Genomic DNA, 26052 nt, shown 5'->3' on the forward strand with positions numbered 1-26052 from the left:
CGCGGCCACCATGCCCGCTGCCCGAATGTGGGTTGCGGCAGCGCACAACCGGCAGTGGTAGCTGGATTACGCCGGAGAGGTTGACGGGGGCGCCGGAGCCACGGCGGCGAGCAGCGACCGGCAGCGCAGCTGGGTTACGCCGGAGAGTTTACGGTGGCGGCGGAGCCTGGATGTGAACGGATAAGGGCCCGGCAACGGGTAAAAAAAACCTGCGGGTCCCACGCATCTGGGAAATACGAGGTGCGGGAAAAGCAAAATACGGTTGAATACCAGGAGAGAGGTAACGGCGCACGGATCTCGATGCGCGGCATCCATCTACGCGAAATGAACGCTACGGCCGCTGAGCGGGTACACGTTGGCTTGTATTTTCGCTTGCTAAAGATATTTTAATTAGTTGGCTCTTCCAAACATAGAGGTAGCCTCCTCACGTCATGCTCGCTGCGAGCTGACTGTCATTGATTCATGGCGTGTGTTACGAGTATCTCAGTTAGTTCTTCCCATCATGAAGAGACAGCAGTAACCTTACTTAAAACTGATTTGTTGTGCAACGTACTTCCATCATTATCTCGTCCAATTATGAGTACAACAGACCATTAACTACTCACACTGTGACTCGACTGTGAGTCGGTGGCAGTAGGACTAAGTATTCTTATTTGCAAAAAGAAAAAGAAAAGCATGTGGAGTAGAAGAGAAGAGGTCAAGAATGCCAACACAGCAAAGCAAAAAAGATTTGTTTTTTCATGTCTTTCCCTCTTAGTTGTCTCCTTATAACTCTTGCTCTTGCCCTTCGTTTTATTTCGACCTTCAACTGTGGGTGGTTGAAGAATGTCATACTGTTCTTGATCCTTGAGGCTTGAGGTTTCATTCATTTTTTTATTTCCGTCCAGATTTTCGGCCCACCGCCTCGGGTACACCAAGGCCCATCACGGCAAACACCAGGCAGCCCAACACCCCCAAGAAGGCCCTTGCCGGACTTTCCAGTCACCCCTCGGCCCTCGCTCGCTCCCACCAAGGCCCACAGCCCACGCGAGCGTGCGCGATGCGTCGTTCCCACCGCGCGTGAGGTGCAGCGGCGGCCAGCGGGTGGGCGCGCACGCCGCACGGGGGGAGGCACGGCGGAGCCGAACGGAGGAGCGGCGTGGAGGCTGCTTAGCCGGCGCGGGTCAGGCCGCCTCTGCTTGCGCCGTTCGAGCTCGCTCTCCACGCCCACCATTGCATCCGCGTGAGCCAACGCCACCGGCCGCCGCTTCCTGCTCCAACTTCGGCCGCTGCCGGCCGGGAGCCTCGCCGCCGGTCGCCCTCTCCGGTCAGGTCAGCCGGAAGCCGATGGCCGAATGAAAATCCGGGTGCCCGAGATCTCGGTCAGATTAGCATTTGTCAATATTTCCCCACTTTCTATAAAAAATATTTTCCGATTCTGGAAGACGGAAATTTACAAAAACCGAGGGAGCCGGACAGAAATCATGGGTTAAAACTTAAAACTTCAAAACTTTTTTTTTTGCGTAACTTCAAATCCGCCTCGTCGCCTGCGAGCAAACCGAACAGTAGCTCGCCTCGCACCTCGCTCCCTTCGATTCCCCCTTTTCTCTTTCCCCGGCCAACAAGGGTGCCCGCGAAACGACTCCTCCCTCCACCATTCCGCACCCTCCTCACTCCCACCATTCCGGCGAGGCGGCTCCCCTCCCTCTCCGGCGGAGCCTTCGTCAGCTGCGGTGGCGGCTGCCCGTGCCCCGGTGCCCGCGCCTCGGTCGGTTAGTCCCCCCTCCTCCTGCACCTCCCCTTCCCCCACCCGTCTGCCCCGGTTCCCATCCCCGTGCGAGTGTTCCCCCCATCTCACTACCCCTGCCCCGGCCCGCAGATCTGCCGCTCGTTGGAGGGCCTTGCAATCCGCCGTGGCCTCGCGCTGCTGGAACTCGCACCTGCTGACGCGAGGCAACGGCGACCCCGATTTGAGTGCCGGCCGGAAACGCGCGGCTCCCGTCACCTCCGGGGGCCTCCCCGGGGCCGTGAACCCTTCTCTCATCGCCTGCTGAGGGCCAAGGTCTCTCCTGGTAAGCCCTAGCTGCTGCCTCGCTCCACCCCCGATTCCCGAGCGGGCAGTTCAATCAAGCCCCCGGCTTTATGTTGCTGGGGTTACACAAATTCGCGGTTCCTGTAGTTGTTGATCGGGGGCTGCACTTGGTCGTGGGCTTAGGTTTTTATAATTCAAATAATGTCAGTCTGACCTATCTGGCTGTGTCTCTGCTTGCAAAGCTTCCTTCAAAACGCCTAAAAGACATGCTGTGTTAGAATGTATTGCTAAATTTCACTCCTGTATAAAAGCCAGTTTCTGTTGGATTTTGAAACAGTAAGACGATCAATGCCATTAGATTTTGTTATACCTAAATATGATGGTACAGAGATTCATCCTTGAAAGTTGAAACGTTTTCATTGTACTCACACTAAGAAGATACCGGGGCTAGCTCTAGGTACCTCTATAAATGGTGTAAATCATGGTAATCACTTAAGGGCCACAAGGTTTCTTCTGAAATGATGAAAAGCCCTGCACCTCTTGCTTATTCTGTGATCTATTGTACTCTTTCCTGGTCTAGGTCAACTTGATACATATTCTCAAAATGATATTGCATCTTAATGTTTAGTGCTGTTTAGTGCCAGTAATTGACGGGCACTAAAAGTTGTTGATTTTGCATTTAGTAGCATTGATATACCCTCCATGCCTCTTGTATCTTTTTTTCCCCTTTCCATGCTCAAAGTGAACTCAGAGCTCACTGAAGATGAAGTTAGTTGAGGACACTGAATCACTGATGGATCAGAGGCTGACTGAAATGGACCAAATTTTCAGCATCATGGCATAACCTTATGCAGAGGCTATGAAATTCCCGAGCAGGCACACCTTTAAGTTGTACTCTGACTCTCTGAGAATAGCTATCCTAATTCCTAAATTAAAAATGGAAGTGCTTTGGTAATTGTGATGTCACACATATTCTAAATTTTTATAAGCTACCTGTGGAAGGAAGGTGCTTATTCCTTGAGTGATTACCATATAAAGGATGCGTTAATTCCCATTGTTCAACAATGTCCAAAACCTTCCAAGCATGTATTTTTTCCCCTGTTGTGAATGCAACTTATACGTTTCCATCTACTGATTGATAATATCAAGCGCCGTATATTATACTACTTACCATGCAAAATGCTTAAATATATGGTTAGCGGTAACAAGCAAAACATTGGCAATGTAATACTTCTAGATCTTATTGTAACAATCTTAGTGGACAGTGCAATACTCCTATGATATTTATCAAGGTTGCTTTTCTGAGTTGCCAAATGCCAACTGGAAAAGGCCTAGCCAAAAGAAAAGGAATTTACTTGAAGCAGATAGGCTGAGATCAAAGCAGAAAATTTCTTCATTGTATGGACATGGTTGCACCAGAGTATTTATTAGGATGTCTCTTGTTGCCTCATTGGGTGATGTCGCTGCACCCAACCTTGGTGACGCCATGGCTTCCACCACTGCTCTAGGATGAGCTGTTGCAAAGTGAAGGAGAAGTTGTCATGTGCAGCTCATTAATGTTCTTGTGATGTTGGAAGGGATTGTACCATACCTTCATAGGGCTCTTGACAGCTAACTTTATTGTATCGTATCTATGATGAAGTTACAGTATTATTTTCTGTTATGCAATGAATGCTGAGAAATGTCAAGGGTTTAGGTCTCAAAGACATGTGATTAGAAAAGGCTTAGACATTTGTTCATGTAGGTGTACGTACCATCTTAAAGTGCCTCCTGATTTGTGCATGGACGTTTGGATGATTATATTTCATGGTGATTCCAATATTTGAAATTAGTGCCAATCTCGAGGCATGTTTGATTTTGGTGATCATACATGCACCAAAATAGTCTTGTCATCCAACTATTCTCTTGAATTTCTCCTTTGCCTCTTTTGCTAATGTAAATGAAGAGCTTAGCAATAATCTCTAATGGACTGTGTTTTTAGGTAGTTTGAGTGATTTCCAATGGCTTCTGCAAGGAAAGTGAGAAATGCGAATAAACGCTATGCCAAAATCAATGACGATTGGAAGACTGAAGATACAGCAAGTGTACCTAAAAGTAAAGTGCGAGTAAGTATACATGAACACCTATATTTTTCTTCTCACATGCAACTTTTTATTCCTTTTCCTTTATCTTCAAAGAACATAATTGACGTCTATGGGATTATGTGACAGTATGAGTGTATGACATAGTAGTACTCTATGGACTATCAAGTATATTTTTTCTAGGTATCTTATGTTTTCTAGGAGAAAGTGTGGTTTCAAGCATGGTTTTGGGTAGTGCGAATGCATTTGAGTAGTTAGCAGTACCTTCACTTCATTGTTAATCATTGGTAAAAGAAAAAAGAACTCATTTGCAGAAGAAAAAGTTATCAGACATGCTTGGGTCTCAGTGGAGTAAAGAGGAGCTCGAGCGCTTCTATGGTGCCTATAGAAAATATGGAAAAGATTGGAGAAAGGTATGTCTTGAGCTTATCTAGACAGAATTGGGACAAGGGAAAGACACCTATGTGATATGTACTGATTTTTCATTTCACTTTCCAGATTGCTGGTGCTATCCGTGATAGGACATCTGACATGGTGGAGGCTCTTTACAACATGAATAAGGTAAGAATTGGGCCTTTTACATTATATAACCACTCGTATTTCCATTTGATAACCTAAATTTTCCTAGATCAGTTCAGTGGATTGCGAAAGTAGCAATGCTTAATTTGACTGTATTCATGTTTGTCTGCTAACTTCACAACTATTTTCATATACACACTTCATTGCGCTAGATTAACATGTGCGTCATATCCAGGCCTATTTGTCTCTACCGGAGGGAACAGCAACTGCAGCAGGGTTAATTGCGATGATGACTGACCACTACAATATTCTGGTGAGACTATATTTAAGTGGATTACTATACCTACAGCTTCTGTAATTCTTTTCTCCACTAGAAAATCTTGTGAATGTTTATAAAAGTTGGTGCCTGAACAAGACATTCTGTTTGCATCTTTGTGACCATGGACTAAAAAGTACTTGTTCCAGTCACAAATATAAGTCCAGTAGGACATCGACACGAAAATATCTATAGAAGTATGTTATCTTAAATGAAAAGCGTTATATGTTATGAAAGTGTATTTCATGACGAATCTATTAATATCAACATTGTGTTCTCAATCTATATAAATTTTTACATATTGATGGTCAAAGTAAAAAATGTTTGACAAACATCAGTAACATCAGTAACATAAGACAAACCTAGATAAACTTTATTTGTTATCAAAGGAAGTATATCATATTCAAAGTCTCAAAAACATGTTCTTTTACTTTTTGGTACATGCAAGATCAGTAACTTTGGCATCAATCACAAATTCTAAGATCTAGAACTATTTGTTCCATCCATGAAAACAGTTTTACTGAATTTCCTGGCTGTCGGGTCTACTCCTTATGTGGCATATGCAGCTTCAGCAGCCGTGATGTGCATTTGAGAATAATGCTATATTCTTTCACTATATTTGCTGAAATTACTCACAAGGACATCTGCTATGGATTGTAGGATGGAAGTAACAGTGATCATGAAAGCAATGATTCGCCAAAAACTTCTAGGAAGCCACAGAAGCGTGGTCGTGCAAAGTTTCAATCTGTGTCTAAGACATCAGATACACGTTATCCTGATCAATTGCAATCTCAGCCTGCATCATCGAGCTATGGATGCCTTTCTTTGTTGAAGAAAAAACGTTCTGGAGGTAATTGGAGATATTCCTATGTGCATGCCTGGTCTTTTTATCAAGACACCGGTAATGGTTTGTACATTTAGCAAATCTACATGATCTGATATATTATATTACCTTGCTATGTGGGAATCTGAGGCATACATAATCCTGTAGAATAGTTTGGTCTTGGTTTCACAAATACAAGATTAAGGGAGCTAGTTCTAGCAGGCAATGAAAATCAATCATTTTTCTCTACTATCATTGTACTCATAATTGACCTTGATGTCACTTATTTGCTAAAATTGGAGTGGACAATTTATTTTCGCTCTGAAGAATACAATCATACAATCCTATATGATACTAGAATGCAGACACAGTTATGAATTATGTTTTTAGTTTATTAACTTCAGTCATTTCGGCACTAGAATTTTTAGGCAGGAACTTATCAGCCAGTTGAGATCTTGACTGCACATGCATCTGTCTTAAGTTTGGATTTACAATAGTAAGAAATTAGTAGTACCCTGAATCTATGGCACTGCCTATCCTGTTCTAGAAGCCAACAGTATGAATAGCTTATGATGATCTTAATTCTGAATTTCTGATATAAGATCTCTCAGGATACAGTCTTGATACTAGATATGATTCTGCAAGTGCTAGAAGCCAATAATATGAATATCTTACGCAGATAGTGCAATCTTGAGTCTAGACCTCTTTGTGATTTGTTATTATTACTACTTTACTAGGCATCTGAGTTAATTGTCTAATTTTCTCCTTGAATATATCATCTATCTTTTACTGTTAAGTTATTATTCTTAAATTGATTCTGCAACTTCTTCTAGAGCACAAACAGTAACATCTGATTCCTTACCAGTCCAGTCTTGACGTCAATATAGTCTACCCTAAGCCTTGCAAGTCCCTCTGGACCTTCTTTTTGCACATGAGATTTGTGTCTGTTTCAGCAAAGCTAATTTTTTCACAATTTCATATTGTTCCTGGACCATAAGTAGACAACCCAGAACACTTAGGCCCTTTTTGGATCCACTCTAGATTGTGGAAGCTAGCTTTAGATTGTGGACTGTTGAAAGCTGGATTGTAAAAGCTGGGAGGTTGTTTGTATTCGTGGATTGTGGGGTGGTTGGAGCACACAAACTGGTAGAAAGCTAGGTTGAGGCAGCTTGTGGGATTCAACAATCTGGGGTTGGTGGATTGTAAAAGCTGGACCACAATAGAGTGTTTGGACTTTGGAACAAGCTAGATTGTAAAAGGCTGTATTCAATAATCTGGGTGAATCCAAACAGGGCATTATTTTGCCCTTTTTTTCTGTAGAAGTTTTCATATTTGCACCTGATTTATGTGGTTGCATTATCTTCCTTCAATATCAACAACTTATAAGTGCTTGTGAACATGACCTTGCGACTTAACTGAAGTTAAGTACTTGCTTTCTATCAAATATTAGCACCCAACGCTGTCATAACATAAAAACGAAGATGTTGCTGTTTTGCTTTCCTCAAACACTGATGATTGGACTGACGTCTTGAAATCTTTGTAGACCTGTTTGTAGGGAACAGGCCACGTGCCGTTGGAAAAAGGACTCCAAGAGTACCTGTTGCCAGCATGTACCATCGAGATGAGAGGGGTGCACCAAATAGACAAGCAAAACCAGATTCTAACAATGGTGATGATGAAGGAGCTCATGTAGCTGCGCTTGCTTTGGCAGAGGTATATCAAAGAGGAGGCTCACCTCAGGTTTCTCAAACACCTGGGAGATCTGGCGATCATATGTTCCTGTCTCCCATTAAAAGTAATGACAGAAAAGTAAGAAACTAGAATTTTATTATACCTTCTCCCATTTATGTTAGTCACTCATTAGTAAAGTAATTGCATGATCAAGATACCTGTATGGCACTTGCAGAATGCTGATTCAGAGATGGGTAGCTCAAAGTTGCATGGATTTCAGTTGGATGCTGATTACCCTGAAGCTAGCTTAGGAAGTAGGGAAGCTGAGACTGGTGACTATACTAAAGGTGCATCCTATTTGATGACTAACAAAGGATCTCCATCTGGCAAGCCTCAAAAGAAAGTAAAGAGGTCTCAAAAGAGGAGGAAAAAAGCTGCACGCAAAACAGGTGATCAGTATGAGTATGACAGAGAGGCTTGCAGTGGTACTGAAGAAGGGCATAGTGGAAGAAAGGCGAAAGAGGAACCAGAGCTGGAGACATTGGGAAGAAAAACTGCATGGCCATCTAGCACATCAAATAAAAGAAGCCGTCAGCTATTTTTTGATGGTATGTCTGTATTCTAGCAGTTACCTTTTGTTTCCTATAGAGCAGTACTGAACTACGAATGACAATAGCATTCTCTTTCGTCATGTATGAATTGAAATTTGGGCAATGGATAAATGTGTTTATTTTATTTTCTGTAATTGTACTGCACAATATTTTCTCGATCTTTGAAATTAAAATAGAAAGTATTAAAGCAAACATGCCTTGTATTATGATATGACAATTTCCTTCTAGTGTGAGAAGAAAGTTTCAGCAAGTTGATCAAACATGTGAAATAACCATGTTCTGAATCATCTTTTTCACCACCCAATTTCTATTTCAAAATATTGGTCGTGTCTTATGTGTTTGTTGCACTATAAAATAAGATTTAATGATTTCTGTAACCTTGGAAACATAGATAGAACCATACTCTGTTGTTACTTATCACACTAAAAAAGTATTCCTACTGTGGGGTGTCCTGATTGGGTTCTTGCTTTTGGTCCATCTATACAGCGCAAACTGAAATCCACTCTTGTTTTGCAGATGAAAGTTCAGCTCTAGATGCGTTACATACTTTAGCTGATTTATCTGTGAACATCCTACAGCCATCTTCAGTTGTTGAATCTGGTTAGTCTTATCTTATACTATAACTAATTTTTTGTGTTAATGTTTTAAATACTAGTTCAGATGCAACCAATTTTACTCCTTTATTCCATTACCATTTTGTTTTTTCTTGTACTATGTGGCAAGATGGCAGAACAATGCAATTGTTGCATCTTAGCAGGTGCAGTTGTTTATTTTGTGCGTGCAACTTTATCTGCCACTCTTCTCACTCTGATTTGCATAAAGGTTTGGACAGTTTATAGACATGTTCAGAGGTATTAAGCTACGTGACTTGACAGTGCTGTATTTCACCAGCAATGCAGTAATGCAGGGTTTTGTTTTCTAATTACTGACCACAGGAGGACATTGCAAAGTTAATAATTCTACAAGTGACACTAAATAAATCAGGGTCATTTCCTGGAAAACAGAGCTGGCAAAATAGTTAAGTGAGGGTTCCCCTCCTAAAATGCTGTTATTGAGAAAGTCATCTTTACTATTTGAGACATGCCCTATTTGGATGTGAGATTAACCAGCACTCACATGGTGTGCTCAGATATATAGAGCCATAGAGGGGCAAGTATCTATAGGCAAATATGAATTGGAATAGCTGCTGCCTTCCCCATGCCTCCAAATCGTTGCAAACTGATAGTTTAATGGACATACGTTCTGGAAATTTCTGAAATTTTGTACGGTCACTTAAAAAGTATCAACTCTGTGATGTCCTCCAGCCAACGCCACAATCGATGGCATAAAACCTATACAACTTTTTATACCACAACCCCATAACTCCATGCATAGTGATAGACCATTGCTCACATAGCGCTTTTTAGCACATTGCTTCTGTTAATGATAGTATCATTAATAGTTCACCTAATGATCTTCCAGAATCGTCAGCACAGATTAAGGATGAAAACAAAGACAATGATTCTGATGGAAAGCCTAGTATGCCTGCCGCCGTATCGGTGTATGAGCAGAAAGATAACTCCAAAAGTATAGCAAAAAAACTCAAAAGGCAGTCAGAAATTGCAAGCACTGATATGGTTACTAGGAAAAAAGCCAAACATTCTAAAGATCCTCATCATGATGGGAGCACCACTTCTGAAGTAAAGCAGCAAGGTTGTACATGTGGCGTTAAAACAGAAAAAAAGAAGAGGAAATCTTCCACGGGAAAGGTACTTTCTAAATTATTATTTGTTAAGCATTTCTTCAAGAAATAGTATTGTTTGCTCTATAATTGAAGGTTATTAATTGTGTAGTCAAGTTTATAAACTGCGGATTGATTTTGTTGTGGATTTGTTGTAGTGTACATGCTGCCATTGGTTGCTGTAGTCTCATATGCTAATTCTAAAATTACTCACAATTTATGTTTTAGTATTATTTGTTTCTTATGTCATACTAATGCGAATAGATATTGTGCATCGATTTGTGAGCATAATATATGTATATAGATAACCTCATGGGCTATATGGTCCTATAGTATTACTAGCAAATATGTACGTGCGTTGTGACGGCCGAACAAACAATATATACATTATCGTACGAGGTGCGATCACCCCCTCGCAAGTATGAGATACCCCTCAAAATTCTCGTGCATCACTAAGCACCGGTTGCCATCCACTGCTCGCATGCTAGTTTTGAAGCACATTCCGACCGGTTCTGTATGTACGTACGCGAGGCTTGGTTGGCAGGACCTCGGGTGGCTGTGTCAGCTTATATGGAGCTGGCGCGCGAGGAACACGTTCCTAGGTGGAACTCGATCAGACAAAGTGCAGCTATAAGACAAACTCTGATTAGGACTCCGACTAGAACTGAAACAACGTGTGGTGATTACCTAGGTTCCGATTAGTACTCCGATTGTCGGACCCGGTGCTGATTAGAATTCCGATTGACAGACCAAGGAACCATTGCTTGCTTTAGTAATAGTAGAGATGGGCTTTAACATATGTTACATAAAATTTGCCAACACAGCCTGCAATATTGGTAGGACTGCAATATCGGCTCTTACTGTGATAGCACCACTATGTTATATATGTAGTTTCTTGACCTCACTACTGTTATTATGTATTCTACAACCATTATTTAGTTCCTTGCTTTAACCCATTTATGGTGTGCAATAAACCTGTATGCTTTATTTATATACAGGTTTCAAAAGATGAAAAAAATATACTAAAAGATGTGGAGAAGACTGAGGTATCTAGCCCAACTCTTTCTCTCTTTCTTTTTTGCATTCTAGACTTATGCAATAGATTAAAGGGTTATTTGTTTGAAGTTCAAACCACCCCATACTAGATTGACATGTCCATCATAGGATCACTCAATTCTTCATGGGATGGCCGTGTGCTTTTTTCCCCTACTAGCTTTGTTCTTATTAGAGACAGGTTGGTTTGTGATAGACCAACTTCTTCCATTAAACCAAATAGCCCATAACGTTCTGGGACGCGTACTCAACTAAAGTCTAAACCTGGATACGAGTTTATTTTTGCATACAATGGATGTAAATTAGTGATGTAGGCATCCTTATCCTGTTTAGTTTGACTGGTTTTTAGAGCTTGGGTTTGGCTATACAGAATCTTCTCTAAAGTGGTAAAGGCCTTTTTGTTGTTGGATATAGTGAAGAAGTTAAAATGTAAGTGTGTAGGCTAGGTCACAACTGTGATTTGATTTGTAGACTGGCTGCTATCTGTAAGCTTTTCAGAGTTTTGTTCATAGTTTCTTACTGTGCAGCTGTTCGTAATAATTGTCATATTCCTATAAAAGTAGAATACATTCCTTTTTTCTGTTGAATTTTGTTATGTTGTAAATCCTTCACACGCAAATGATATATCTAGATGGAAATTTATTTTTACCAACATCAGCATTTCAGCCATGTCTGTACTTTTGGGATTTAGCTTTCAAATTTATTGGTAGTTTGTTGTTTGGATCACAGCTTGTGACTCCAACTGTGACAATCATAATACATGCTATGAAATTGAATTTTAAATTCTGTAACAATAATATCAAAATGGCATGCATCATATGCCTTGATTGCAATATACACAATTATACCAAGCCTTCACTGAATAGCTCTCTAGCTATTTATTGTGTCAAATTTTCACCCACCAATGCACAGTCAAATTTTACCCCTACAAATCTTGTTATGCTTGCTGGGTACAACATAATTCTTGTTCTGGTATATCTGTATATTATAGGTTTCTGCTGAAGAAGGGAAGACATCTTCTAATAAAGGTAGGCATACTCATATTAGTCCAATTCTAAAATAAAATAAGTTCAAAGCACCTGGATGTTCTCTAGCACATACTGATTTTGGAAAAGTGTTCATGGATATCACAGAGACAACTACACAAGGTGAAATGACTCCGCAAGCTGACTTGACCTCAAAGGTTAAAAGCCGTCGTAAATTAGGCATTCAAAAATCGCTAAGTCAAGAATGTAAACCTACTGAGGGTGCTGGTGATTCCGGAAGTGAGAAATTGTCTTATTCATTGAGTAATATTATTGATGTCAAGGTATTGCTTTTTTATCTTGTTACATGTGCTGATTGATGTGTTTCATTACTTGGCATGGTTGAAGAGTCTTATTTACTCTAACCTGTTGCAGGACAAACTCTCTCACTGCTTGTCATCACGTTTGCTCCGTAGATGGTGCATGTTTGAGTGGTTCTATAGTGCAATTGATTATCCATGGTTTGCAAAGAGTGAATTTGTCGAGTATTTGAATCATGTCAAGCTGGGTCATGTTCCAAGACTGACTCGTGTTGAGTGGGGTGTCATACGGAGGTTTGTAGTCTTCAATATTTTTGTTAACTTTAGTTGTATTTGTCCCCTAAATTTAATGTTTTGCAGTTCTCTTGGAAAGCCCCGTCGGTTGTCAAAACAGTTTTTGCGTGAGGAGAGAGAGAAGCTTTCCCAGTATCGTGATTCAGTCAGACAGCACTATGCTGAACTTCGATCTGGTGTTAGAGAAGGTCTACCAACGGATCTTGCACGACCTCTAGCAGTTGGGCAGCGTGTTATAGCCTGCCATCCTAGAACACGGGAACTTCATGATGGGAATGTTCTGACTGTTGATCATAATCATTGCCGGGTGCAGTTTGATCGACCTGAACTGGGTGTTGAGTTTGTGATGGTAATCAATTACTATCTCACCTATGTTTGTGATCATTTAGTTTTAGTTCCATTTAGTGTCTTTGGACTTAAATGCTTTCAGCTGATCTTTGTGATTACTTATACTCCAGAAATTACCGTGACTTGCAATAATTTAGTAGAACAGTTAAGTATAGAAGATTGTTATGTCTTATTTCCGCTGGAGACCGATATGACTAGATACCTTAGTCTTCTTGACACTGATTGCTTGTTAAATATGGTCTATTGAGAGGAAATTGTTTTTGCAGGATATTGATTGCATGCCCCTGCATCCCCTGGAAAATTTCCCTGAGTCTCTCAGACAGCAGAATATTGTCAACGAATATTATAGCCGCTTATCGGAAGCAAATGAGGATCAGATTAAAGAGTTGGGTACCGGAGGTTTAACAAGATTCACATCAAATTTGAATAGTGCTGATGCAACCTTCCATATCCCTTCTAGTCATCCGATAAGTACTTTAATGAAGCATGCAAAGGTAGAATGTTTGACATGGAAGCTACTTACTTTTGTATAGCCAATGTGGAATAAGCTAACTGTACTCCTTTTGGAATTTACGCAATAGGGTGACTCAATTGATTCCATTGCACAGGCCAAAGCGACAGTTAATGAGGTTACAGCTGCTACACAACAGGCAATGTACAATCAGCCATCCACTCTCTCACAGATACAGGAAAGAGAAGCTGATATAAGAGCCCTTGCTGAACTATCACGTGCTCTTGATAAAAAGGCAAGTGCAACAAGGCTTGTGCCTTATTTTTGTCTCTCTCTAATGTTTGCAAATGGACACAAATCGCATAGCTCAAATTGGAATCTCCAACATCTTTGTTTTCTAATAAGTTCAGTGTTTTAAAGGTGACCCAAGGTGAGCTGGGTACGCCTGGACGCCTAGGCGGCGCCAGCAGCCGGTGCCTAGGCGACAAGGCGTAACTGTTGCCCAAGGCGAGCTGGGTCCGCTGGACATCTAGGCGACGCCTTTGAAACACTGAATAAGTTACAGCTGTGTTGCATTGCAACCAAGAATTCGGTGTACACAAATCCATACACTTAGGTTTATACTGCAGTTGACACTGAGTTGACCATAACTTTTACAGTACTGCACTTTCAACAATCTGTCAGCTGATATTGACGGTTCACCTATTAGTATATATTATTTTCCAGTAGTGTTGCCTTAATCTTATCTATTCAGGCTGGGTTATTGTGTTGTCTTGATAATCCATCAGCTGTCTGATACTTAAAATGCGCTGCCAGCCGTAGAGTATAAAATGGGGATAGTCTGCTCGTCCGGTATGAGAGATTAGTTCCTTTTAGTTCCCAGATTATGTTGTGGCTACAGAGCACTGTAATCGTTTGAAGCATGACATCGGTTCTGCAGTTTGTAGTGGCTGACATCTATTATTATTTTTTGAATATACATGCTTTTGAAATTTACATCATTCAAGTGGGTTATGGTGAACTACAAATCTGTTGTAGGAAGCTTTACTAGTAGAATTGAGGCACATGAATGAAGAAGTGTCTGGAAAGCAAAAGGACGGGGAAATTATCAGAGACTTGGAGCATTTCAGGAAGCAATACGCTATGGTGCTTGTGCAGCTTAGAGATTCCAATGATCAAGTAACATTCCCAAGTTCAAGCTATCACTTTAATAACTTCAGTTTCATGTACTTAGGTGAATGACAACATATTTTATACTCAGGTAGCTGCAGCCTTGCTTTCACTTCGCCAACGTAACACATATCATGGGAATCCAGTACAGTCATATCCTAAATCCATGGAAAATGGCATGGCCTTTGCTGGAGCACCAGATCCGTATAACCTTTTCGGTTATATTAATCCAGAATCTGGTTCCCAAGTAATTGAAGTTATTGAGACTTCAAAATGCAGAGCAAAAATGATGGTCAATGTTGCTATCCAGGTCTGTTTGCCAGAATTGTTTGTATTCTTTTCTGTATCATGTCATTCTATCTGCACCTACGATTCCTCATGGTTCTGATCTGCTTATCGCTTTACTTAGCTTGAATTATCAGCTCTGATTTCCACATTTCTGAAGGGGATGATAAATTTTAAGATTTACATTGACAAGAAATCAATAGACTGGTGCTGTATTACTCGGTTCTCACAACTCGCTACTCTGTAGTGGCTACTTAAAGAAATATGAAACTGCCTGCCTAACTTCTAGATGTTGAGTTCATGATTTAACCTGAGACCTGGTTTTCTATGCCGATTACCGATCATCTCTGTTTGGAATCTTTAAATGGGTCATGAACCTGTTTTCAGGTGGACATTTGCTTTTGAAATGCACTGCTGTCAGCTTGTTGGGGCAGCTTGCGTATATTGTACTCTTGTTAGTTATTTCTATTGTGTGGATTAGAGCATTGCCTATTTTATTCTCCTTTTTTGGTGTTACATAGATGTAAGTCTTTTTTCCCTTTCATGTTTTAAATTTATTTCGTCCCATTGAAGTCATTGCTGTTTTTTTCCCCCTTTACTCTTTACCAGGCGATGTGCAAAGTTAGTGAAGGAGAGAATGCTTTTGCCAAAATAGGTGAAGCACTGGATAACTTGAATAGCCGTGGTACTGGCTCTGGTTCAAGCATACTTGGCATAAGACGGATACCTCCTGATTCAGGTCAGTCAAATGCATCGTATCAAGATAACGGCACACCTGCTCCTGCAACAAATAGCAATTCAAGATTGCCAAACGGGTGTGATTCTGATGGCCAATTTCCTACCGAGCTGATTTCATCCTGTGTGGCTATGATGCTTATGATAAAGGTAAATCATCCAAGCTCGGTATGTTGTTCAGAATTAACATTCCAACACACTTTTGCCTAGTATCTAACACTGCCATCGGTACCATTCGCCAGAACTGCACGGAGAAGCAGTATCACCCTGCTGAAGTCGCGCACATCCTCGATTCAGCGCTTTCTGGCTTGCAGCCATGCAGCTCCCAGAACATCCCGATCTTCAGGGAGATCGAGATGTGTATGGGCATCATCAAGAACCAGATGCTGGCGTTGATACCCACTCCAAGTGGCTAGCTCCACTCCTGCTGCGAGCATCCTAGCTAATGTATTTGGGAAGCGAACACCCAGACAACTGTATGTGGCGTGTATTATTCATTTTTCTTTTTCTTTTTGCTGTCGTACAGGATGTATTTTATGTGTACATTATAGATTAAACTGCTGAAAAATATGTGCGCACACTTGCATGCTCATGTGGTTGCCCCAAGTTTTCTGTCTGGTAGTTTTTTCTTGGGATTTAGAGGTAATTATTTCATGGGGACGGGGGTTGATCAGGTGCAAACCTGAAGCATATGAGGAGCTTCTGGTTCCGAATAATTCAGTTCAAATTCATTACTTTTTCTTTTTACCGTTCGTCGATTTATCACAATGAGTCTTTGCTGAAACTATACAAGTTTTGCACATGCCAATACCCGAAAGTACCCATCTCCATTTGAATTTATAATACCCATACCCATAAGGGTTAGAGAAAATTCACGATTTGATACTAGTAAAGTTGAGGTTTACTTATTTCGCCAGTATAGGAGGCATGACTGCACGTAGACGAGTTCTGTTGATTTCGTCTTTTTTCTTACCCTTGTACACCCGAATGCATGCAATAATCGACTTGACCAAACAAAACAAGGCAATTAACGGTATATGCAAAATCATTTACAAGACAACACAAACAGCATTTGCCTTCACCTCCAAAAAAAAGGAAGAATATTTGTCCCTTTGTTGATAGAAAAAAGAATATTTGTTCTTTGGCTATACATTCATCGGAAATGACTGCCCCCTTGTAATTTTACTGTTCACGAGGATCTGGAAAAACATCACCGAGCATACCTTGCTGACAGCAAGATTTCGTCCTCAATGGTATACTGTCTACTTGTTTCATTCGCAACCCCTTGAGCTTGCACGTAACGAGTTGCGATCTCGTCCCCATCGTATTTCTCTGACGAAAACAGGGTATTTCGTGGAGCAGGATTCTTCTTAACTCGCAAATTTTCAAGTGTCATCTCCACTCCTCTCATTGTGGGCCGACCTTCTCCTCTCCATTCAGTTTAGTGCACGTTGCCGCTACTGCAGCTACTTCTTGAACTTCAGAGTCTCCCTCTTCCATGACCTGTGGATCTACTATGTCAACCAAATCACCTTCTGTGAGTAGCGAGACAAAATGTTAAAATAGGCTGTCACCACTGTCAGAGTTGTACAAGGACCGTTTCTTTCTAGTGAGCAACTCGACAAGAAGTACACCAAAGCTCAAAACATCATTCTTGTCTGTCAGCCGACCGGTATAATAGTACATGGGATCTAAATAACCAAATGTTCCCTGAACAGCTATAGTCACTCCTGTCTGATTGACTGGAACATACCTTGAAGCTCCAAAATCTAACACTTTAGCTGTTAAACTATCATCTAGCAGTATATTAGAAGATTTAATATCTCTGTGGAATATTGGTATTGTACTAGCTGAATGTAGATAGGCTAGCGCTCTAGCAATTTCAAGTGCAATTCTTAGTCGATCATCCCATGGTAGTGATATCGGACCTTCAATATGAAGATGATGAGAAAGTGTTCCATTTGAGATGAACTCGTATACTAATAATGGAACTTCTGTCTCAAGGCAGCATCTTAGAAGCTTCACAACATTTCTATGGTTGATTTGATAAAGAATTGCAACCTCATTTATGAATTGGTCGATTTCTCGTTGTACCACTATCTTTGATTTCTTGATGGCCACTACATGAAGGTCTAATATTCCTTTGTACACAACACCATGTCCTCCACCACCAACCTCACGAGATTTGTCAAAACTGTTCGTGGCCTTCTCCGGATCTGCTAAGGTAATAATTATCCTTTCACCAATATCTGCATTCCGTGATATTAACTGCTGCAGTAGCAAACCATGATTTTGATTGAAAAATCTTTCTTTTGCTTTTTGGGCCTTCCGTAGCTTGACAAGAACCAATAAAACTGAGCCACAACCGACTAGCAGGCCTATGGTTAAACCTGAATTTTTTTTTTGAAAAATAGTGTTACATATTGCGCCCATCACTCTTACTTTATAGCACAAAGAGCATTAAATACTGTTAAAGAATACATTGTGTAACAATTTCTCATGTATAAATGGCACTTGAAAAAATTAGCCCAATTGATTTCCCCATCTATGAAGTTGGTGTGTAAAAAACTTAGGTAATCCATGATGTGATTGTCACCTTGAGAGGAATTCTTGATCTTGATGCATCCCCCTTCCGTGAAGGGATTCCCATAGGTTCCATGAGGGCATTGTCAAGGAAACGTTCCAGTCATATTTATGCAGGTTCCATAGCATGAGTGGAGTTCCCAACGTGCACACTCGTCGATGTCTAAACAAACAAAAATACAAGACCATGAGTTAACCTAGAAGATTGGTAAACCTGTTTAGTAAAGTAGTAACTCCTACGGTAGGCTTAGATATACCTAAGCAAGTATAAAACTGCCATCACATCAATCTAGTATCATTTAAACTTTGTACTGCTAGTGTAAGGAATTGAACCTAGATTGGTTTAACATGTATACCTTTGCACCCGTCTTGTATGTATGGGTTTCCTTGATAGCCAGCAGAGCAGCGACAACGGTAGCCATTGTAATCATAGCTCGTATAGTTTGCACAGTAGCTGTTTCTGCTGCGGCATGCAGATGCGGTAGGTGGATGTTTGCATGTTGAGTTGCTTATCACCCAATCCAGCAAGGTTGGGAGAGTATCAATAGCTTCAAAAATCAGGCGTGTGGTGTTGTAGGATCCCTCCTCAGCTATGTACACCGAAGATTCTGCATCAAACTCAGAAATACTATTGGGGGGTTGGACTTGGACCTCGATGCTGTGTGAAGTGTAGCCTTTTGGGATGGATGCACTGCAACAGCCAATTCCAGAACACTCATTGCGCAGTGGGTACTGAAAAGATTGGGTTTTCCCGGGGGCTGGTGGACAGTAAGTGGCGCAGGCGTTAACAGTGCTGTTGTCCTCTCCAAGGAGGAGGACTTGGACATTGTTGCATGACAACACCAGGAACCTGTTCTTGTCTGGTGAGACGAAGAATGGACCACCCTTTCTGAGGCCACTCCATGTGTGATAGCTCCCTGACTTGTTCATCTTGCCATCACTAGAAGCACTAGGACTTGATGGCACGATGCTGCTGCTGTTGATGCCTATGAGAATGGAGATCTCGAACACTTCCACTGTGGCATCACCAAGGAACAACTTGGGCGGGTCATGCGGATGATCGCAACTGAGGTTGAAGCCGACAAGGTAGCACCCAGGCTCAATTCCAAAAGGGTAGGAGATGCTGATCTTGCCACAGCTGGTGCTGCAGTTAGCTGTTGCTTGTACCGCTGCAACTGCACGCGATAGCTGCAGCAACACTGCTGCAACTACAGCCACCTTGAGTACAACTCTCACTCTCCTATTTGATAAAACCATACATCCAACTGTTGAGAGATCTTCACAAACTGATTGTTACGAATTGATGATCATGGATTTCTTCTAATCTCCATTCTCCAAGCTATCTACTTATTTCTTACACTCTACCCACCACAGGAAGGTACATGGAATAGGGGAAGCATCCACATGGCTAAGGTAACTTGGGCTGACACGACATTTTGTGTTTTATCAACCACACACCCAAGCTTAGAATACTACCTTTTATCCCGAGAGGAAAGACAGTCAATGTCTCATCTTCTACCGCATCAGCCCCTGATAAGACAGGCTATCTCCAACCGTCCTTCTCTATATCTTTCTCTATATCCTTCATTTACAGAATTCTCTACAAGATTCTCTCCTCTATATCTCATTTCTCTCCAACAACGTTCTCTAAATCTCGTTCTCTATACATTAAACCCTATATTAAAAACGTATTTTGTTCCAAATTTTTGTACGTACATATTTATCATACCTCAAATGCTATGGACATATTTTATTTTATTTAATTCAGTGTTTAAAACGTAAAGAAAAAATAGAGAAGAGGAGAGAGAATCTCTATATATAGAGGAAACCTGTAGCGTTCTCTATTTTAGAGAACCATTTAGAGAACGCTGCTGGATTAATAGAGAATGGAATCTTCTCTATATATAAGGTAGAGAACGATTTAGAGGGCACCGTTGGAGACAAAGAACGGCACTCTACTTTTCCAAAGGATAAGACAGATCTAGTGTTTAAAATATGAGCGCAGATTACGATAGTACAAGTATACAACCAACAGGGGATTCAAATGGGTTGCATTTGCAGGAATTCCAAAGCGTGATGTTATTGTCTGCACTAGATTTATTTCTACTTTCAGCATGTTGCAGCTTAAACCTGAGAAAAATGCTAACACAAAATTATTGTGCCATTCATTATCATTATTTGGATTTATGGAAATACTGTGCGCGCACTATTTCTTTTACAAAACTTATGTAGCCATTGATTTCCATCACTGCTCTTGATCTTCAATGTATAACAATATTTCATAAATAGTATCTAGAATGGTGTGTAGCATTGCTCTTAACTGACATAGCTAGTGAATCTACCTTTTGTTAAGTTGAAAATTCTAAGACCATACCTTACTTTGGTTATTCCCTTTTTCTTCAGAATGAATGCATGGTATAGCTATCCAAACAGGACCTGTATTGTCTAGATCCGCTAAAGATTGTTTTGTGTTGAAAGTATGATCTCATTTTAATTCCATCTATGTACTTCAATGTGAATTCAGAGCATAAAGGTTGATACGTACAAAGTACCAATGTTGTATTATCAACACAGCAGTAGTATGTATAAGTCTGCGAATATAGACATAAAATAGGTGGACGATGCTACATATCGATATCAGAGGTCACCTGAATAGTACTTATCCACCTTGATGCATCCTCCTTGTATGGAGGCATTTCCATAGGTCCCCTATGGGCAATGTCATTGAAATGTTCCAGGAACATTTGTGCAGATTCCATGGTGAGTGGACTTCAGGATTCACACATTCATTGATATCTAAACAATTCAGAATACAGAGAAAAGACCATTAAACAAACAATAAGCAAGAAGAGTAGGCCATCTAAACCAAAACTGATGGGTGAAAATGTGAAAGGAAAATTGCATCAAAACCATTTAGCATGGAAAATAAGACCTTGTAAACTAGCAATTCGATGGTGACGTGACATTAAAGCCATCATGGTAGCATTCCGGGCTCAACACCAAATGGGTAGGCAATGTAATGTTGCCACATCTATTGCTACAAGCTGATGCTGGTGGCACTAGCAGCACTGCAACTACATCCAAGAACAGCATCTTAATCTCCAGGAGCAGATGCGAATTCTTCTAATCTCCAGGTCCAGGAGACCAGGACCACTATTCCCATTATATATTCTGCCTGCCCAAATAAGCAGAGGAGATTGGATCCAGGTTCATCTCATGAAGCATTCACATATTCAAATGAACTCATTCTGACTATGCACAGAATTTCATGCTCTATCAGTTAGAATACTACAGAAGATGATACACGAGATTCGTTCAGTTTGCACAATGTGGATTGCTGCAGGATTCCTGGACCTGATGGCTATATTTCGCATTCCTGGTAATTATTTTTAGACTCAAAATCACACGGAGCGGCGAGAATATGAATTTTATACGAAAAAACAAATGACAATCAATAATTCAATATAAGTGGGGAGATGCATCAGTTTAACTGATGCTATGGTAAACTAGTACAATCACATGTAGTATCCCCGGGAGCACAGCAACAGAGAAGATTATCTCAGCGCACGATGTATCAAAGTTCACGAGTAACTTTTTTCCAAAAAAAAAAAGAAAAGTGGGGGAAAAGAGTAACAAAACCTCAGCCAATCCGATTGGGACGCCAGTGGCGGCCATCCGACCGTCCCCCAGCGTTGGACCTCCATTATGGTCTCACCCGACCGAGGTGGATGCCGGCGCTTTGCACCGCCTCGGTCAGTCCGCATTCCCCTCCGCTCTCGATGAACACCTTCCGTAACCACTGCTCTTGCCCTCGTCGGCGGCCGCGGATGCAGCACCGCCCTCCGGAGCGCCACCATTTTCTCCCGCGACGGAGACATGCCGCGCGGTCTCCATTGGCGCTGGAAGTCCATTCGCCGCGACGAGGTGGCCGGCGTCGCCGCCGCCGGAGCAGAGCGGGAGAATGTACAGAGAGGGACTCTTTTACAAATAATCAAGGACACAGATAAAAGTTGTGATTTAACTTAAGGACTTTTTGTAAATATTTAGATCGAAATTTTTCATATAACCTTCTAGTTTGGATCGCAATTAGTAATCGCGATCCGAACTAGGGATTTTTATATAAATATGAGGGTGTATATGTAAATATTTGGATCGCGATTCCAGTTTAAGGGGTTTCGTGGAAAAAAGTTGCATCGCTCCGAATCCGCTGTTCCCGGCCGCGACGGCGCGACCTCACCGTGGCGGGCTGGCGGCACAGACCGCCCGCCCCGAGGAAGGAGAAACTCGCCGCGGTTCTCAGCGCGCATCCACTCGTGCCCCCGGCTTCGCAGCTTTTCATCGCCTCAGCCAGTCCGTTTCCTCCTCCGCGCTCGATCGACACCCTGACCGCCGCCACCGGCCTCGCCGGGGCGCTCCGCAAGGTCCCGGGCCTCACGGCTCCTGCCTCCGCGTGCTTCCCCATCCTGCGTTCCCGTGCCTTGAGGCTGTAAGCCGCCGCCGTTTCAGATGGCCAAAAGAGGAGGGAGCTCCGAAATGTGGCCGAGGTTTGGTGAATCCTTCCTGTAAAGTTCGAGTTCAAAATTTCATTGCTCAGTTCAAAGTTTCTGTTTGAACTCGTAGTCTTGCGGTTGCAGTTGAAAGTTAGACTAACTAGCCTTGAATCCCAGTTGGAAGGTCTTAGATTGTACGTCTGCACTGTCCAAATTTCAGTAAATCAGAAACTGCAAGCGCTACCTCTGTTTATGGTGAACCATATGCAAATCAGAATAAGATTTACAGTTTTACACAACCCAAAGTATGTACATTTACACAACAGAATGTTTGCCGTTGTCAGCACCTATGTATGTACATATACTGTATCTTCAGTTTGGTGAATCTTTTGAGTGTGGCCAAGAGACGATCTAGAATTTTTTGTTCCATCCCAAACACTGTCATCGTCTCATCGAGGATAGCGTGCTGACAGCAAGATTTCCTCTTCCATGCTGAATTGTCGGCTTGTTTCCTCCGTAAAGAATCCTGCTCCGGTTGTCACACATTGTCCCACAATGTGGTGCCGATAACACTTCCATACCTCTGCATTATGTGCTTGCAGACTCTCCAGCTCCATCTCCACTTGCCTCATTGTTGGTCTTTCTTGTCGTTTCAATCTAGTGCACCTTGCCGCAAGCTCAGCGACTTCTTGGACCCTTCCATCCTCCTCTGTGACCTGTGGATCAATTATCCGTACCAGATTTCCCTCTATTAGAAGTGAGTGGAACTGTGCAACAAGGCTGCCATCATTACAAGTGAAGATGGATGTTTTTTTCCTGGTAAGCAACTCTATAAGAAGAACTCCAAAGCTGAAAACGTCACTTTTGTCTGTCAGTTTACCGGTATAATAATACATGGGATCTACATAACCCATGGTTCCTTGAATGCTGGCTGTCACTTCAGTTCGGTTAAGTGAAATGTATCTCGAGGCTCCGAAATCTGATACTTTAGCAGTTAAACTGTCATCGAGAAGTACGTTTGAAGACTTGATATCTCTATGAATATCGGTATTGATGCAGCAGAGTGTAGATAGGCTAGAGCTCTAGCAACTTCGAGCGCAATCCTCAATCGATCATCCCATGATAGCTTTGACGGGCCTTTAGTATGAAGGTGATGATAAGACTGCCATTTGAAATGAATTCGTAAACCAGTAGAGGCACTTCTGTCTCAAGACAACACCCAATGAGCCTCACAACATTTCTGTGGTTGATTTTGGAAAGAATGGCCACCTCATTTATGAAATCGTCAATTTCTTTTTGTATTATGATCTTCGATTTCTTGGACAGCAACAACGTTTGGGCCATGAATTCCTTTGTACACTGTTCCGTGTCCTCCAAAACCAACCTCATGAGTTTTGTCGAAATTGTTGGTTGCCTTCTCTAGCTCTTCCAAGGCAATAATCATCCTTTCAGCAATGTCTGCCTTTTGGGATACTAATTGCTGCAGCAATAGCCCATGATTTTGTCTGAAGAACTTTTCCTTCATTTTTCTTGCCTTCCGTAGCTTGAACTTATGTTTCATGACACGAAGACTGACAACCAGAAGTAGAAGAGCAGAGCCAACCCCGACCCCTAGACCAACACCAAGTGCTGCAAAGATATTGTCATGTTGAGAAGAGCCCATGATCAACTTATATTTCTGTCATAGGAATAGCAGTTTATATTGAAAAGAGAAGAAATAATTGGTTCAACATCACATCTGCACCTCTGGTTTGCCACTCAGAAATAGAGCATGAATCATCTTACTCTAGTTTAATGATTCACTACAGCCCATTTCATCACAGGTTTTTTCTATCATACAATTTTTAAACAAAGCAAGTTCTTTTTGTTTGAAACATGCGGAATTATGCTAACTATTTGGTTGATATCATAGCAAAGTCTAAAAATTCTTAGATGTGGACTACTATAGCTAGCTATTTGTACCTGTGTAGGATTTTTCTACTGAGATGCATCCTCCTTTTCTCTTGGCATTCCCGTGTGTCCCAAATGAGCATCTGCACTCAAATGTTCCAGGCAAATTTATGCATACGCCATAGCACTGGTAGACATCTGGGTGCGCACATTCATCAACGTCTAAGAAAATCAGAGTAAGTTCTCAATCTACCATGTTATCCTGTCATGTGTAGAGGTCATGCAAGTTTTAACCAATACGTTGGAGTATACCTTTGCACCCATTTGAGACAGAAGCACTGCCTGTATAGCCAGCAGGGCAATAGCATTGGTACCCACCCTGAATGTTCTTACATTCACCATAGCAGTAGTAGAATTCTGGATACAAACACTCATCGGTATCTATACAAATCAGAGGGTAAGGCACTGCAAAATTTGTGCACATTTTGCAGTGGTGCAGACAAAACTGAAACAAAATCTAGTGACCAGTCTTCAGAACCTCACCTTGGCACCCATCTGTGACGTAGGGGTTGCCGGCGTAGCCGGCCTTGCAGCGGCAGATGTACCCTCTGTGCCCCTCGGCGGTGGAGTTCTGGCAGTAGCTCTGGCTGCTTCGGCACTCCGGCGCCGGCGCGTCCGCGGGGCACATCGAGTTAGCGCCGGCGATCGCCCACTCCAGCACGGCCAGGAGCGCCGGCGGCGGCGCGTACTCGGCCGCGGCCGTGCTGATCGTGTAGTTCACTCCGCGCTCTGCGACGTAAAAGATGTTGGTGCGCGTCGCCGCGCCATTCAGCTTGCGGACCTGGACGGGGTAGGAGGCGTAGCCGAGGGGGACGGTCGCCTGGCAGCAGCCGACGCCGGAGCAGCCGCCGTTGTAGTACAGGTACCGTTGCTCCGGCGTGCTGCCATTGTTGTTGAGCTGCGGCAGGCAGAGCGCCGAGCAGGCGCTGACGATGCCGCCGCTGTCCGCGCCCAGGAGGAGCACCTGCACGTTGCAGGCCACCACCGCGAGGAAGTACGGGCCGCCGGGACTTAGCCCGGCGCCCCAGGCTGTCCCGTTCGCGAGGTCGCCGCCGCCGGTGCCGGACGGGAGCACCAGGTCTCTGATGTTTATGTAGGCGCTGCGGATTCGAACAGTACCACTGGAGACGAATATGTCGGTGACCTCGGTGGCGCCGTCGCCGAGGAAGAGCTTGGGCGGCTGGTAGGAGCGGTCGCAGGTGAGGTTGAAGCCGTCGCGGTAGCAGCCCGGCTCGACGCCGAACGGGTAGGGGATGCTGATGTTGCCGCAGCTGGTGGTGCAGCTACTCCATAGATCATCTGCCCCCTTCGTCGCGGCCGTCGCGTCGCGCCGGACGGCCGTGGCAAAGCAGCTGCTGCTACCGCAAGTGAAATTAGTAAAGCCCTACACGCCATTGATGATCGATGTAGCTGCTTGGTCGTGGTCTTCTGAAGTCTAGGTGTTCAACTATTTATCCTTGCTTTGGTTCAGCACAAGGTATCCTACGTATGATGTACGGCACGAACATAACAAAGGTTATTTTTACTGTCTTTCGTGTGTCAGAACGTCATTTGCAGGCAGGCGATACGCCATGGCCCATCAGAATTACCGTCATTCAGTTTGGGCAGGTAGTAATTTATAGTAGTGCCCCATCTCACAAACTTTATGGTCCATCA

General features: G+C 42.5%; 1 protein-coding gene and 2 pseudogenes across 1 annotated transcript; 1 reads left to right on the forward strand and 2 right to left on the reverse strand.

The window, feature by feature from the left end:
- Positions 1–1546: 1546 nt before the first annotated feature.
- Positions 1547–15971, forward strand: LOC112896771 (protein ALWAYS EARLY 2-like). The gene is made up of 22 exons (XM_025964903.1): positions 1547–1751; positions 1859–2051; positions 3993–4116; positions 4407–4505; positions 4591–4653; positions 4847–4924; positions 5588–5777; positions 7294–7559; positions 7657–8029; positions 8549–8632; positions 9494–9780; positions 10751–10798; positions 11797–11833; positions 11939–12114; positions 12206–12384; positions 12451–12733; positions 12999–13226; positions 13314–13478; positions 14222–14362; positions 14445–14663; positions 15248–15523; positions 15616–15971. The coding sequence occupies exons 3-22, from the start codon at positions 4012–4014 to the stop codon at positions 15787–15789; spliced, it is 3471 nt and encodes a 1156-aa protein (XP_025820688.1). The 5' UTR covers positions 1547–1751; positions 1859–2051; positions 3993–4011; the 3' UTR covers positions 15790–15971.
- Positions 15972–16522: 551 nt separating this feature from the next.
- On the reverse strand, positions 16523–22418 carry LOC112898327 (annotated as a pseudogene).
- Positions 22419–22561: 143 nt separating this feature from the next.
- On the reverse strand, positions 22562–25991 carry LOC112898328 (annotated as a pseudogene).
- Between the last annotated feature and the right edge of the window lie 61 nt (positions 25992–26052).

The sequence above is a fragment of the Panicum hallii genome, chromosome 6 (assembly GCF_002211085.1).
Source record: "Panicum hallii strain FIL2 chromosome 6, PHallii_v3.1, whole genome shotgun sequence".
In the NCBI taxonomy this organism is placed as follows: domain Eukaryota; kingdom Viridiplantae; phylum Streptophyta; class Magnoliopsida; order Poales; family Poaceae; genus Panicum; species Panicum hallii.

Bases quoted from the DNA above. Each gene is read 5' to 3' on its own strand.
- LOC112896771 (XM_025964903.1), top strand. From the start codon at position 4,012: ATGGCTTCTGCAAGGAAAGTGAGAAATGCGAATAAACGCTATGCCAAA. The intron at 8,030-8,548 runs GTATGTCTGTAT...CTTGTTTTGCAG, and splicing joins CCGTCAGCTATTTTTTGATG to ATGAAAGTTCAGCTCTAGAT. The intron at 13,479-14,221 runs GCAAGTGCAACA...AATCTGTTGTAG, and splicing joins CACGTGCTCTTGATAAAAAG to GAAGCTTTACTAGTAGAATT.